General features: G+C 42.5%; 1 protein-coding gene across 1 annotated transcript in view; it reads right to left on the bottom strand.

The window, feature by feature from the left end:
- WWOX (WW domain containing oxidoreductase) overlaps nt 1–13,431 on the bottom strand; it is a 1,226,505-nt gene that overhangs the window by 831,340 nt on the left and 381,734 nt on the right. Inside the window, exon 8 of the mRNA XM_011990088.1 lies at nt 6,062–6,326. Coding sequence (XP_011845478.1) covers nt 6,062–6,326 — 265 coding nt within the window. The remainder of the gene's footprint in view (nt 1–6,061; nt 6,327–13,431) is intronic.

Below are 13,431 nucleotides of genomic sequence, written 5' to 3' on the forward strand. Positions count from 1 at the left end.
GTCAACACCCTTACCCTATCCTTTTTCCCCATAATCAGAGTTTGCCTCCCACTCTAGAAGCTCAAAATGCCAGTTATCCACTTTTCTAGCCTCCTTTATATCTAGGATTTACATAGGTGACTCAGTCCCAACCAGTGGAGTCTCACGGGAAGTCAACTCAGGAGGACAGTTCTGAAGCAGAATGCTCTCTCTCTCGATAAAGGAAAAAGGCATTCAATGAGGAGCCTCATCCCACCCATCTGTGCCTTCAGACCTTATCAAGTACGACGCAATGGCTGGCACCACAGAAGCCATCTTGTAAGCATGAGGGAAAAGTGAAGATCATCACAAAGGAGCCACCCATATAGTAGCCAAACACAACCCTTGCTGCCTCAGCTCCTCTGGACACGTGGGAAAGCAAAAACTCTATTATTCCAACCACCTTTAAGTGGGTGTTAATAACTTGTGGCCTAAAGCAGCCAAACTGATGTAGAAAATTAACCTCAGAAAGCTCAAATCATTTTAAAATTACGTAACTAAAAGGTAGCAGAGGCTGCGTTTTGAATACAACTCTCATGATTCTAAATCCTTTGCCCTTTTCCAACTTACTTATATCCATTGGTCTCTGGACTAAGCAAGCACCGTAAACTTAAAAGCTTTGGACATAATGACAAAAGACTACTAAAACCAATGCTAATGCTAATCCAGGGCAGGAAGAAGAATGTTTCAGGCTGCAAGAAGGTGGCCTCAGGCGGGGTAAGAGGAGCCCAGGCAGCTACTAGGCCCTTCTGTTGACAGGCAACTGCAGGAAAGCACCAGTGTGGTCCAACAACAGAGGGGTCCTAAGAGTCCAGTGTTCTAACATATCTGGACTGGCAAGAGAAAGGCAACCAGAGAATTCAGTCCTCACTCAGGAGTCTTGAAATGTTTAGATTCATGAAGAACACAATGAAATTTCCACTTTGAAAATCATATTACCCCCTCCCAACAGAAAGAAGCCTGTTTCATACGCCCTCTGCTTTGTATGTGATACACCAATGTACCAACACACATTCAAGCAGGGGACTTTGTCCTTGATGGCATCTATAGTGTAGTCAGCTGCAGGTATGTTTAAAGGTGGAAAGGGGGAGAAGTGTTTTTCTAAAATACTAATTTCAAGAACAAATCAACATCTATTATCTCCTTCATCATGTTTTAAATTGTAACAACTATAAATCACCCAGCAGCGGGTTATTCAAGGGCAGAATTACCCCGTTTAGCTTTCACGAAGGTTAGAAGAATGACATCTTGTGCTTTTTCTAGCTATAATTTATAACTTTGCAACAGAACCAGCCTTGCCGGCCCATCCATTAGCAGGGTAGCCGCACATCCGTTACAACTCAGCACGATGACTGGCTTTACGCGGGCACAGGAAACGTAACCCGATCACCGCAGAAGTTCCATGAACGTAAGCCATTTTTTAATGTAAAATGATTTGAAAACGCAGTTCCCTAAAACATCTGCTAAGCTCTTGCTACCCTAACACATGATATTCTTTCTACTGTTACCTGCCAACACAAATATTTGGTTGCACAAAACCCTTCTAAGAGGCACGTGACAGTGCTCAGCTTCACATTTACATACTGGTCCACAAAGGACTGGCTTGGACCTGGGAACTCTGGCAAGGATGTGTTTACCAGAAATGAAAGCTCATGTGGAAAAAAAAAGGGGGGGGGGGTGCGGCATTCATTTCAGTGAAGGTGCTGTCAAACATTTAAAAAAGGAAGCATAACTGCATAAGTAGCTATAGATGGAAGGGGAACTACTGTGCACTGGACGCAGCAAATGCAGCTGTGAGTAGCAAGTGAAAGTTTACAAGGCTGGTATATCATTTTACTGAACACGCTGGGTGAGCTCTCTGCTTTTCAACTACAAAATAAAGATAATAATTCTAAGATTGCAGAACTTGGAATTACTAATTCTAATAGAAATTATGAGAAATTAATGAAAATATATGCTGATACATAAAGCATCGTGGTATCTGGGATAAACTGCCAACCGCATCTCTATTTGGAAGTGCGGTAGGATTCTAAAGTCATCACACGTGGCTACAACTGCAAAAAGCCAAGATTAGCCTTGAAAATCCCTTATGTGCACCAGATACAATGCCTGGTTTTGTGAATTAAAACCCATAGAATAATACGTATATACAAATATAGATGCTAAAATACAATACGTTTTTTCAACAACTGAGAAGTTCTTACCAAACAATACATACTAATGCATGCATGTGCAAAACACTTTAGAGTAATTTAACTGCATAAAAGAATGTTCTAGAGACAGGAAAATAAACAGGCAATGCACGCATGACGTGACTTCATTATGAGAAAGTGCTCAGCAAATGTTAGTTTCCTTTAACATATTTTAGAAGCAGCTATTTGAAGTATCTTGCATCTTTTTTAGAAGGACATTTAAAAATAACTCAATTTCCAAGTTTATCTGTGATTTTTATTTTACCATAAATTGGAGGAAGGAGGAAACAAACACTTCTCCCCCAGAACCCCCCAATTTACTTGTCCAGTTCTCTAGATCTCAAGAGGAACAGGGAGGCAGAGACACGGCTTTACCAGTAGGGGCCGCTGTGCTGAGAATTGATTCCTGTGAGTTTCTCATTAGTGATTATTATACTGCAGGCAGCCAAAATGGAAAAATTAATTAATTTCAAAGTGATAATGCATTTACAGCAACAATTAGAAATGTATAACTGTAAAAGGGCAACATTTAAAAGACAGATTACATTTAATAAAGTTGCACAAGAACATCCAATTGTAAAATTACTGATCTGCAACAATATTCCTTAAAGAGGCACTTAAAATAGCCTGACTCCATGAAGGGTGACCTAATTACTGTAACTAAAATCACCGTAGTCACAGCAAGTCACAGCAAATAAAAAAGAGACGTTGATATTAGAATACTGCTGTTTAATACTTAAGGGAGCCGGCTACAGGGAAGAAATGAAGGCAGGGCTTCCAAACACAAGGCTGGGTTGTATTCCTTGCTCCCTTGACCTCATGCAATGGAATGTGTACTCCAGCAATACTCGTGTCAGAAGCAAACACCCTCTCTAAGGTGATAGGCAGACAAGGCAGACCACACTAGCCATCTGCTGATAGGGAGATTGCGTCTATGCTAAGCTTCTCAATCACAATTAGAAACCCAGCCACATGTGGCCCATGGCTACCTTACTGGAGAGCCAGATTATAATCATTGCAGAAATTCTATAACCATCATTACTGATGTTATATGCATTATTGTCAGTCCTTACACCAACCTGTATCGCAATTTTCGTCTTAATGAGACAGACTGAGAACGCTGGTGACCTAAGTTGTTCCAGTGGTCAAGGGTAAGAGCTGAGCTTAGCCATCAGCACCACTAGCAGGAGAGCTGCGAGGTCCACTGTCCCAGGTAGCCACTTTCTTCTCTTGCCACCACCAGGAAGCCATGTCAAATCCCATCTCAAGTACAAGGGAAATGCTGACGTCCCCTGCCCTTTCTATGAGTGCCCCTCCCCAGACAACTTCAACAAAACCTGCGATTTTTGCGACGTCACCACTTTTCTCCAAACCCTCTCATGAGCTACCCACTCATTTTCCCACAGCTTTCTCACCCAGGGACCTAAAGCTTAGTGCACGTTTAATCTTTTACCCAGGGCTGCTCCCAGAGGTCATTTGTTTCTCCCAAGCCTTGCCTTGCTCTAGGCATTGAGACCTGCTCACAAGCAGTCTCTGAGCTCTCCTGCCAGGGAAACAGGAGAGACTGTGGTAGGGTGCGGCAGAGGCTGCTGCACACTGGTAGGGTAGGCAAAGGAATTAGGCACGGAGGTCGGGCATCTGTTATTACTAGGACACACTCCAGGTATGGTGCTCACTGAGTTGCAACCTTCGTCCAGTTCATGGTGCATCCTCCCCCACATGGTAATCCTTCTGCCTCCGTTTCTAACCCCATATTCTGGTTTTCCACTCAGCCCAAGTCCTGAGCACCCTTACCCCCAAAACAGCAACACTCTGGTATCATGATACAGTCACCGACCCAACTTAATTTGCTGGTACTTTCTAGAAATACTCCTGTTAGGTTCGACCAGCCAACATTCAAGTCTGACTTTATTAAGCATATTATATTAAAATATTAGATAATAACTCTTCTCCAATAAATAAAGATATTTACCCTGCATTTGTATTTTAGCAGAACTTGTCTTCCTTCTTTTCCCACCTGCCCTGGCCCAGAGTCCCTAAACAATGTGATCAGGACACAGAATAACAGTTTCCACTATTTTCTGTCAACAACTCCTCATCCGTTCGCGTCGACGACAAATGGCAAGATGCTTCTATCACCCTTCACCAAATTCCATGCAGTCACAGACTCATCTCTAAATCTTTCTTACTATGTTCCTCTGATTAGGGACCTTACGGAAGAAGGAGAAAATGAACTCTCTGATGCCACCGAAGCGAGTTCCTTAGAACCCATCAGTGATCAAATACTAGTGAGATGACTCAACACCCAAAGATTACAAATGATGGTTGATTGGGCTTGCTAATGTGGAAGGCACTGGGCCAGCAGAAAATAAGGAAGAATCCACCTCTCTCCTCTCCTCATTCCTAAACGCCTCATTTAAACAGCACTGGCACCCAGTTCAGATCCATATTCTTTCTTTTCATGCCAGCTGAAGGACAGAGCAAAGTATGAGGCATAATCACGGTCAAAGAAACCGGCATGAAGAGGCTGCGCTTATACAATCATCAGGAGCAAAGTGATGGGGAAATTTCAAAACCCTGTGATCCACCTGCAGATAAGTTTCATTCATCACTTCCTAGAGATGAATCCCACCCTGCGGCATGGAGAACCACTCTCCATACGTGCCTTCACCGCAACCGATCCTAAGTGTTCAGCTCTCGGAATATGTCTGTTTACTTTGCATAAAAACCACTTGGGAGATTAGAATAAAAGATGTACTTACTTATTTCCTCCTAAGCAGTTCTTTTAAGCAGTTCAAAAGACTTTTGATGTGGTTTTAAAAGTCGTTCCCAAATACCAAGGTTAAGGATGGCAGGTGGGAATGAGTGTAAGAGAAGGCAGCAGACGGTTTCCAAGGCTGTGACATTGGTTGGAGGATAATAGGCCAGCGATACTTCTTTTTTTGTTGTTGTTTTGCTTTGTTTTATTAACATCCTAGGTTTAACTTTGAAGGCGTGTGATATCTCTAAAAGCCAAATGTGTTTTGGAAAAGGAAGATTTCTGTACAGTAGATTTCAAGTTTGGGTAATTGGAATACTGGTGTCCACTAATAGGAAGACGTTTTTGAAGTCCTTTGGTTTTGAAAAATAATCTACCAAATATATTGTGGAAAATATGCTTTCTTCATTCAAATTACTTCCTACGAAAACAGTTCCACAGAATAATGTTCTTAATATGGTTGATAAATGAACATCAAATTATGAAAACATGGTATCACCCTTGTAAACACTTCCAAATGTAACCACAGTACCGTGATTCATCCAAAATCGTCTTTGGGAAAGTAAAGAAGAAAACACACTCCTAGCCGTCAAAGGATTCTCCAACAGAGGATTACACCCATTAGAAGAAGAATTTAGAACATCAGATACAGATTTTCTACGAAACAAAGGAATCACATCTCCTGAAAATTCAGTAGTCACAAATCTTTGTTGTCCACCTACTGACACAAAACAGCAGTTTTCAAGCACTCCACAAAATAGATTTTCAAAGTTTCTGAATAAAAAACCCCCCAAAAAACAAAACATAACAACAACAACACAAAAAACAAATCACCATTTCCATAAGGACTTTCAGCCATACTTAACATGGTACGGAAACCCACATGGTCCACCCAAGCCCTCCAAGACGCATTTACCCCAACAGATTTAATCTAAAGTTGATGCAAATGTGTTCAAGAGCCCTTTATGATGGGCAGGACAATGTTATTGCTGAGACCAGACTCATGCCTGCAAGAGGTAAAAAGGTGGAGACACATGTGTGCAGGTTTCTCTAGGACCCAAGGTGTTTGCGGCGCCAGCAGCCGTTCTCTTACCATGGACTTGGTGAAAGGCCTCGCCAAGGTAAACAGCAGTGTGTACACCCACCAGCTGCGATGAATGTTGGAGTACATCATATTTCCAGGATGCACTGCGTTCGACGTGACCCCACGCGGGGAGAGGCGACGGTGCAGCTCGTTGGAGAAGAGGACGTTGCAGAGCTTGGACCTGTTATAAGCCAGCATTGCCCAATAGTCGTTTTTTGATGGAGAGAGGCGACTGAAATCCAGTTTTCCCAAGGAGTCATTAATATCTGTAAATCTTAAAAATAGGAAATATGATGTGAAGCAACCAAGTTCTGACTTCTCATACAGCTTTTTATTAGAAATCTAAGAAAGACTGGCTGCAGTGGCTCACATCTGTAATCCCAGCACTTTGGGAGGCCGAGACAGGTGGATCACCTGAGGTCAGGAGTTCAAGACACCCTGGCCAACATGACAAAACCCCATCTCTACTAAAAATACAAAAATCAGCCAGGTGTGGTGGCATGCCTGTACATGGGAGGCTGAGGCAAGAGAATCGCTGGAACATGGGAGGCGGAGGTTGCAGTGACCCAAGCCTGGGCAACAGAGCTAGACTCCAACTTAAAAAAAAAAAAAAAAGGAATCTGAGAAAACTATCTAGAGATGACTAAAAATTCAATCTTGCATACATCAAAACAAAGTCTCCCTTAAAGACTGACAATGGTGATTTAACAATATAAACATAAGTCATGTGTAGTGGCTCATGCCTGTAATCTCAGCACTTTAGGAAGCTGAGGAGGGAGGATTGCTTGAGTGTAGGAGTTCAAGACCAGCCTGGGGAAGATAGGGAGACACTATGTCTACAAAAAATAAACAATTAGTTGGGTATGGTGGCACATGCCTGTGGTCCCAGCTACTTGGGAGGCTGAGGCAGGAGGATCGCTTCAGCCTGGGAGATGGAGGTTGCAGTGAGCTATGACTGTGCCACTGAACTCTAGCCTGGGCAACAGAGTGAGACTTCAATCTCTAAAAGTAAGAATTTAAAATTTAAAAATTAAAAAAAAAAAGAAGCATTGGCTCCAAAGATAGACTTCAGTAAAGGCCCACACTCATAAATGTAGCAGTCCTGACATGCTGAACTCCCTCCCCACCCTCTAACATGTATTTTTCAAAACCTTCAACAGGAAGTTCAAAGATAATTAAATTAAACAGAAAAGTATCTTAAATAAAGGGCTGCTGCTTTTGGAAACAGAAAGATATCACATTCCTAACCTTTGACAAGGCTTTCCTGGATGATTTTAGCTAATGCTTGAGTACTGTATATTTTCATTTGAGCATCCAAGAAAATATAGATGAGCCTTGTTGCCTCCAAGACTCTTTTCTAGATTAAAAATTAATGATTATAAAGGGGTTATAACCTTGGTGAGGTGCCATCAATAGTCTTATACATTTAAAAGATAAATGTAAACAAAGCCAAGATGAATTCTGGCACAGTCTAATGTTTTTAAGTATACCCATGGCATGGATGCACACAAATCAACGTAACTAGTTGATGTTTTATAATTGGGTCTGACGGAGTCATTAAACACCAGCTGTTTGTTTCTTTCCCTTTGTCTCTTTCTCTTAAATAACAACAATGTAGTGATTGCCCTTACAAAATGGATCACAACAAACAAAAGGAATTTTCTAAATGGTCTCATCTTTGTCAAAGGACCCCTCATACTCTGCTTCTATAAGTTCATTCTGGGCACTGGGTAATGAGGAAGCGTATTGGGAATCCTCTAGAAAACTGCTATGGAAAACAAAAAGCAAAAAGCAAAAAGTAAAATGAAAATTACAGAATAATCCTATTGTTCCGTAATATCAGCAGCTCAGGTTGGGCTAAGACCAAGAAAAGCATGGCAAGGGCAGATGAAATTCATGTTTTAATGGAAATTAAATATCCCTTCCACAGGACTCAGTGACATCCAATTTCTAGTGTTAAATGACATAGCTGCTCTAAAGCCATCAACAAAGTCGATGGCCAGAGACATCATCAGGGATACAGAAATGAGATCTTGAAAGGAATTGTTGGCTGCCCATTTTCAAGTACTCAAACTATAGGAAGAGTACGACTTCCAAGCTTAATTGTCGAAGGCAGTGGAACTCAGCGGGAAATTTGAAAATATACGAGGGCCTTCTTCTGGTCGTCGTGATGATCGCTGGTGATGGTAGCAGGGATGGAAGATCTCTTGCAATGCAGATGAAGTCTTGCTCAATGAAGATTGCCCCAGTGGACACTCATGCAGATGAAAAGCCTGTGGATAATTATCTGAGCCTAGAAACATCCACTGAATTTCCAAGTGGGTAGTGCAACAATATACATGTAGAATGAATGAAGGCACTTCCAGATTTTGTGTGATTTTTGGATGGTGACTGATATCATTTGGCTTTGTCCCCACCCAAATCTCACCTTGAATTGTAATAACCCCCATGCATCAAGGGCAGGGCCAGGTGGAGATAACTGAATCATGGCGGTGGATTCTCCCATACTGTTCTCGTGGTATTGAAAAAGTCTCATGAGCTCTGATGGTTTTATAAATGGGAATTCCCCTGCACATGCTCTCTTGCCTATCATGTAAGACATCCCTTTGCTCTTCTTCATCTTCAGCCATGATTGTGAGGCCTCCCCAGCCATGTGGAACCATAAGCCCATTAATCCTCTTTCCTTTATAAATTACCCAGTCTCAGGTATGTCTTTCTTAGCAGCATTAGAACAGACTAATACAGTCAGGCCTCACTCAAGGTTGGTGGTACTGGAGTCTGCAATACCATACACCTGGTAAGGGTGTGTGTTTTTTTTTTTTTGAGTTCACTCAAGGTGATTCATGCATGGATACATATGTTCCATCTTTCCTGTAGCCCGGCCCAAGCATTCACATGTTGAAACACACACCATTTTGTTTCCGTTATTTTTTCTTTGCATTACAGTAAAGCCACCATATCGAATTAAAAATATATTTGTACATGTAAGTTATGTTATTTGCAAACTTTATTTCAACATAATAAGGTATTACAGAAGACTTGTCACACAAAGGTGCTACTGAGATGAGAATCCAGTGATCCCAGGTATGGGACAGGACTTGAAAACTCTATTGACATGGCATAGACAACAGGGACAAGGATTTAGAGAGTATCCAAAAGGTACGGAATATAGTACCATCCATTCCCTCTCTCTACTCATCTTTTATCAACTGCTGCCGGAAATCCTTCTTGGCATATTTGTTTAGCCTGACCCAGTTCAGGGACTACTTCTTCTAGGAAGCTCCCCATAATGAACTCTCACAGCTGGATATCATGGCGATTTTTGGGGTGGAAGTTAGGGAGAGAATGAAAGAAGCCAAGGAAGGCAGACAAAAATACATGTCCCCATGGACATTAAGTATCCACTCTTCAGGACCCAGGTCATGACACCATTCCTAGTGTTCAGTGACACTCCTGGCCTTCCAAGATCGGCGAAATGGCTCGCCGTTCTGTCTGTACGTTGTTCCTCTGTCATCACCATGCCAGACTGTAAGTCAATTGATCACCTGATCCCAAAACGAGACTGTGAATTAATGGAAAGTAGACTGTAAGACTCGAGTGTTGCTTACTACAGTGCCTGACACATAGTAAGGACTCAACACAGAATCAGACAATTAAAGTTTGGTCATGGGTTTGGATATTCCAATCCAAGGACCAAGTCCTTAATAAAAAACAAAGGAATGCAAATCCCATGACGAGAATTTGACAGTTTCCCTTGTTTCAAGTCTTGCCCTAAAGGTAAAATTTACCACTAGGTTCAACTCTTCTATGTTTTCCATTAATGTTTACATGTGGAACTTCCTAATGTTTAGGGCTTTTGGTTCTTGTTATTTTTTTTAGAGACAAGGTCTTGCTTTGTTGCCTATGCTAATCTCAACTCTTGAGCTCAAGGGATCCTCCCGCCTCAGTTTCCTGAGTGGCTGGTATTACAGGTATACACCATCCTCACACACAGTGATTTTCTACTGTTAAGAATAAGGTCCCCACTTAGGTATTTAAGGATAACACAGAAGTATCTCATGACTAGGGAACACTGAGTAAATTAAATGTCTAAGAGGAGAAAGTTGTTTCTTCTTGATTCCTAATCTAGAAATAAGACCAAAAAAAATCCCACGATGAAAAATGAGAACCAGGAAGGACAGTTTCAAGATGGAGAAGTACCAGCTGCTACATATCAGGCACTTTCTCTGCAAACAGCCCTTCCCTATAAGGTTGACCCCTGATTTCCTTCCCCACTGTCTCCTGGGCAGATATCCCACTTCTACAGTCTCATTAGCTAGCACTGACAGTCCTCCAGGAAGCGGCAAGTGTGGGCCGGCTTCTGATCTCTCTGAGCCAAAAAAGGCTTCCTGAAAAACGACTATGTTCACCTCTCAGCTCCATAGGTAGTAAAACAACTCTTCAGATGCTGCCGACTCTGTTTTCAAGTTGACAAACTGACAAAGCCAAACAATTATGTCTTAACAGAATTTTCCCTTACTAGTACATTAAGATATTGACATTTGCTCTGTGGACAGTAACACTTGCTTCGTAAGGGGACCCCCCCCCCACCCACTCTTTTTTTTTTTTTATATACTTTAAGTTCTAGGGTACATGTGCATAACATGCAGGTTTGTTACATATGTATACTTGTGCCATGTTGGTGTGCTGCACCCATCAACTCGTCAGCACCCATCGACTCGTCATTTACATCAGGTATAACTCCCAATGCAATCCCTCCCCCCTCCCCCCTCCCCATGATAGGCCCCGGTGTGTGATGTTCCCCTTCCCGAGTCCAAGTGATCTCATTGTTCAGTTCCCACCTATGAGTAAGAACATGCGGTGTTTGGTTTTCTGTTCTTGTGATAGTTTGCTAAGAATGATGGTTTCCAGCTGCATCCATGTCCCTACAAAAGAGGCCCCCCCCACCCCCGCCCACTCCTGTACATACACTGTGGGGGTTTTGCTTTTTGGGGTTTTTTTTTTTTTTTTTTTTTGGAGACAGGATCCTGCTCTGTCACCTAGGCTGATGACAATCTCCCTCCACTGGTGCAATCTGCACTGATACAATCTCCACTCACTGCAGTCTCCACCTCTCAGGTTCAAGCAATTCTTCTGCCTCAGCCTCCCAAATAGCTGGGATTATAAGCGTCCACCACCACAACTGGCTAATTTTTGTATTTTTAGTAGAGATGGGGTTTCGCCATGCTGGCCAGGCTGATCTCAAACTCCAGAGTGCTGGGATTACAGGTATCAGCCACTGTGTCTGGCCTATACTGCATTTTTTTAAGTAATAATTTTTAATTTTTATTTTAGAGATGGGGTCTCACTCTGTCACCCAGGCTGGAATGCAGTGGTACGATCAAAGCTTACTGCAACCTCAAACTCCCAGCCTCAAGCCATCCTCCCACCTCACCCTCTTACTAGATGGGATTATAGGCATATGCCACCAAGCCCAATTTTATTGAGGATTTTTTTAATTCCCGCCTAAAATAATTAGGCTGGATTCTATCTACACGGAAGCTCAGAAACTCCGTGTGTGTGTGTATGTGTGTGTGTCATTGCGTGATTTTGTGTGTGGGGTGGGAGAGGGCAATTTGGCACTCGATCCAGCTGCAGCCATTGAGGGTTGTTCAACCAGCACTCTGCCCTTTTCATTCTACTTTAACTGTTATCTGAAATTTTTTCACAGCAAGGAAGTCAACTTCTCATTTCACTATGATGTATTCTAGGTACGCAGAAACTCAATTCAGTTGCTCGGATTCCAGATGAGTAACTAAAACACAGTGAAGACACAGGAAGGCTAATAAGTATTTTGCCTTGGGGCAGTCTAGTATAATATTTTCTGCGAACATAGGACTTTATTTTTTCCCCTAACAGGGGGTCTTGACTCCAACGAAGAGATTCTGCCAAGGTTTATGGAGGTAATTAGATATCAACACTTGCATTTTACAGCATGGCTTAGGGCCCTGGGTTCTTGGGTAGTGAGCGAAGTATTTTCACGTACCGCCTGTGCACCAAGTCACCACGCTCGCTCATGGGAGCCAAGGGATGCAATGCGAAGGTAATACACAAGCCAGCCTGGGGAAATTGCCATTTTGTTAAAACACCTTTAAATAATATGCAAAGAAGCCGGGCGCGGTGGCTCATGCCTGATAATCACAGCGCTTTGGGAAGCCAAGGTGGGCGAATCACAAGGTCAAGAGATCGAGACCATCCTGGCCAACATGGTGAAACCCTGTCTCTACTAAAAATACAAAAATTAGCTGGGCATGGTGGTGGATGCCTGCAGTCCCAGCTACTCAGAAGGCTGAGGCAGAAGAATCGCTTAAACCTGGGAGTCAGAGGTTGCAGTGAGCTGGGATCGCGCCACTGCACTCCAGCCTGGCAACAGAGCGAGACTCTCTCTCAAAAAATAATAGTAATAACAACAATGTGCAAAGAATAATTGGAAAGCAGAAAACTAGTGCCAGCCATCAGACAGGAGTGAACACGACAACACATTTCAGGAAGGCCTCCCTACAAACTAAGATAGGTCTAATTCAAGAGTCCAAGTCCCTTCCTTTCAAATTAATCTTTTAAATGAAGCTAAGATTCGGATCTCCAAAGTACGCATGAATTACACTGTAGTTAAGGAGAGAACAAAGACGTCACACAAAATACCACTTGAGATACAGATTTACAAAGGAGAGTGAGCAGCTGACAATTCAACATAATCTCCCATTAAATACCAGCTCATTTAAACATATCCCGTGGTGCCCTCCACATCTGGTGGATGACTGGGGCTGGCAGATTTATTTCTGGAGCTCTCTCTGCTGCCTGCCCCCACAGTAGCCTCCCTCGCCCCTTAACAGGGCCACTCCACTTTCTTTCACAAACCTGGTGTGATTTGCAAAGATAAGGCTGTCCAGATTTTGTTACCACCTAATTACTGGATGTTTCATGTCTTTTAACACGGGGGAGGATTATTACTGGCATTTTCCTTTCATTTCAGCCATCATAAATTTAAAGTGGCAAAAGTAAATCTATCTGCAGTGTGTCACTTATACCGTAAGCCCCTGTGTTTGGGAGTGATAAAGGTTTCAAGCTAACCCTTGGCTGGTCTCTCTCTTCCAAGTCCCAGGGGTTACATTTTATGGAAGTATGATTAAAAAAATAAGCTTCATTCTGGGTCACTAAAACATTTCAGGACTTAAGACGGAGAAGAAGGAAGAAAAAAATGGGCCCCTTTCACATTATTTCTTTTTCTAGCTACTCTGCTAAGAGTGTAAACTCCCCCCCAAAACACACACCAAGCAAACGTGAAAGAGAGCTCTCCCTAACACATATTAAATCCAGCCTCATCCAGCAAGGCCTTTGTC

The sequence above is a fragment of the Mandrillus leucophaeus genome, unplaced genomic scaffold (genome assembly GCF_000951045.1).
Source record: "Mandrillus leucophaeus isolate KB7577 unplaced genomic scaffold, Mleu.le_1.0 Scaffold37, whole genome shotgun sequence".
In the NCBI taxonomy this organism is placed as follows: Eukaryota; Metazoa; Chordata; class Mammalia; order Primates; family Cercopithecidae; genus Mandrillus; species Mandrillus leucophaeus.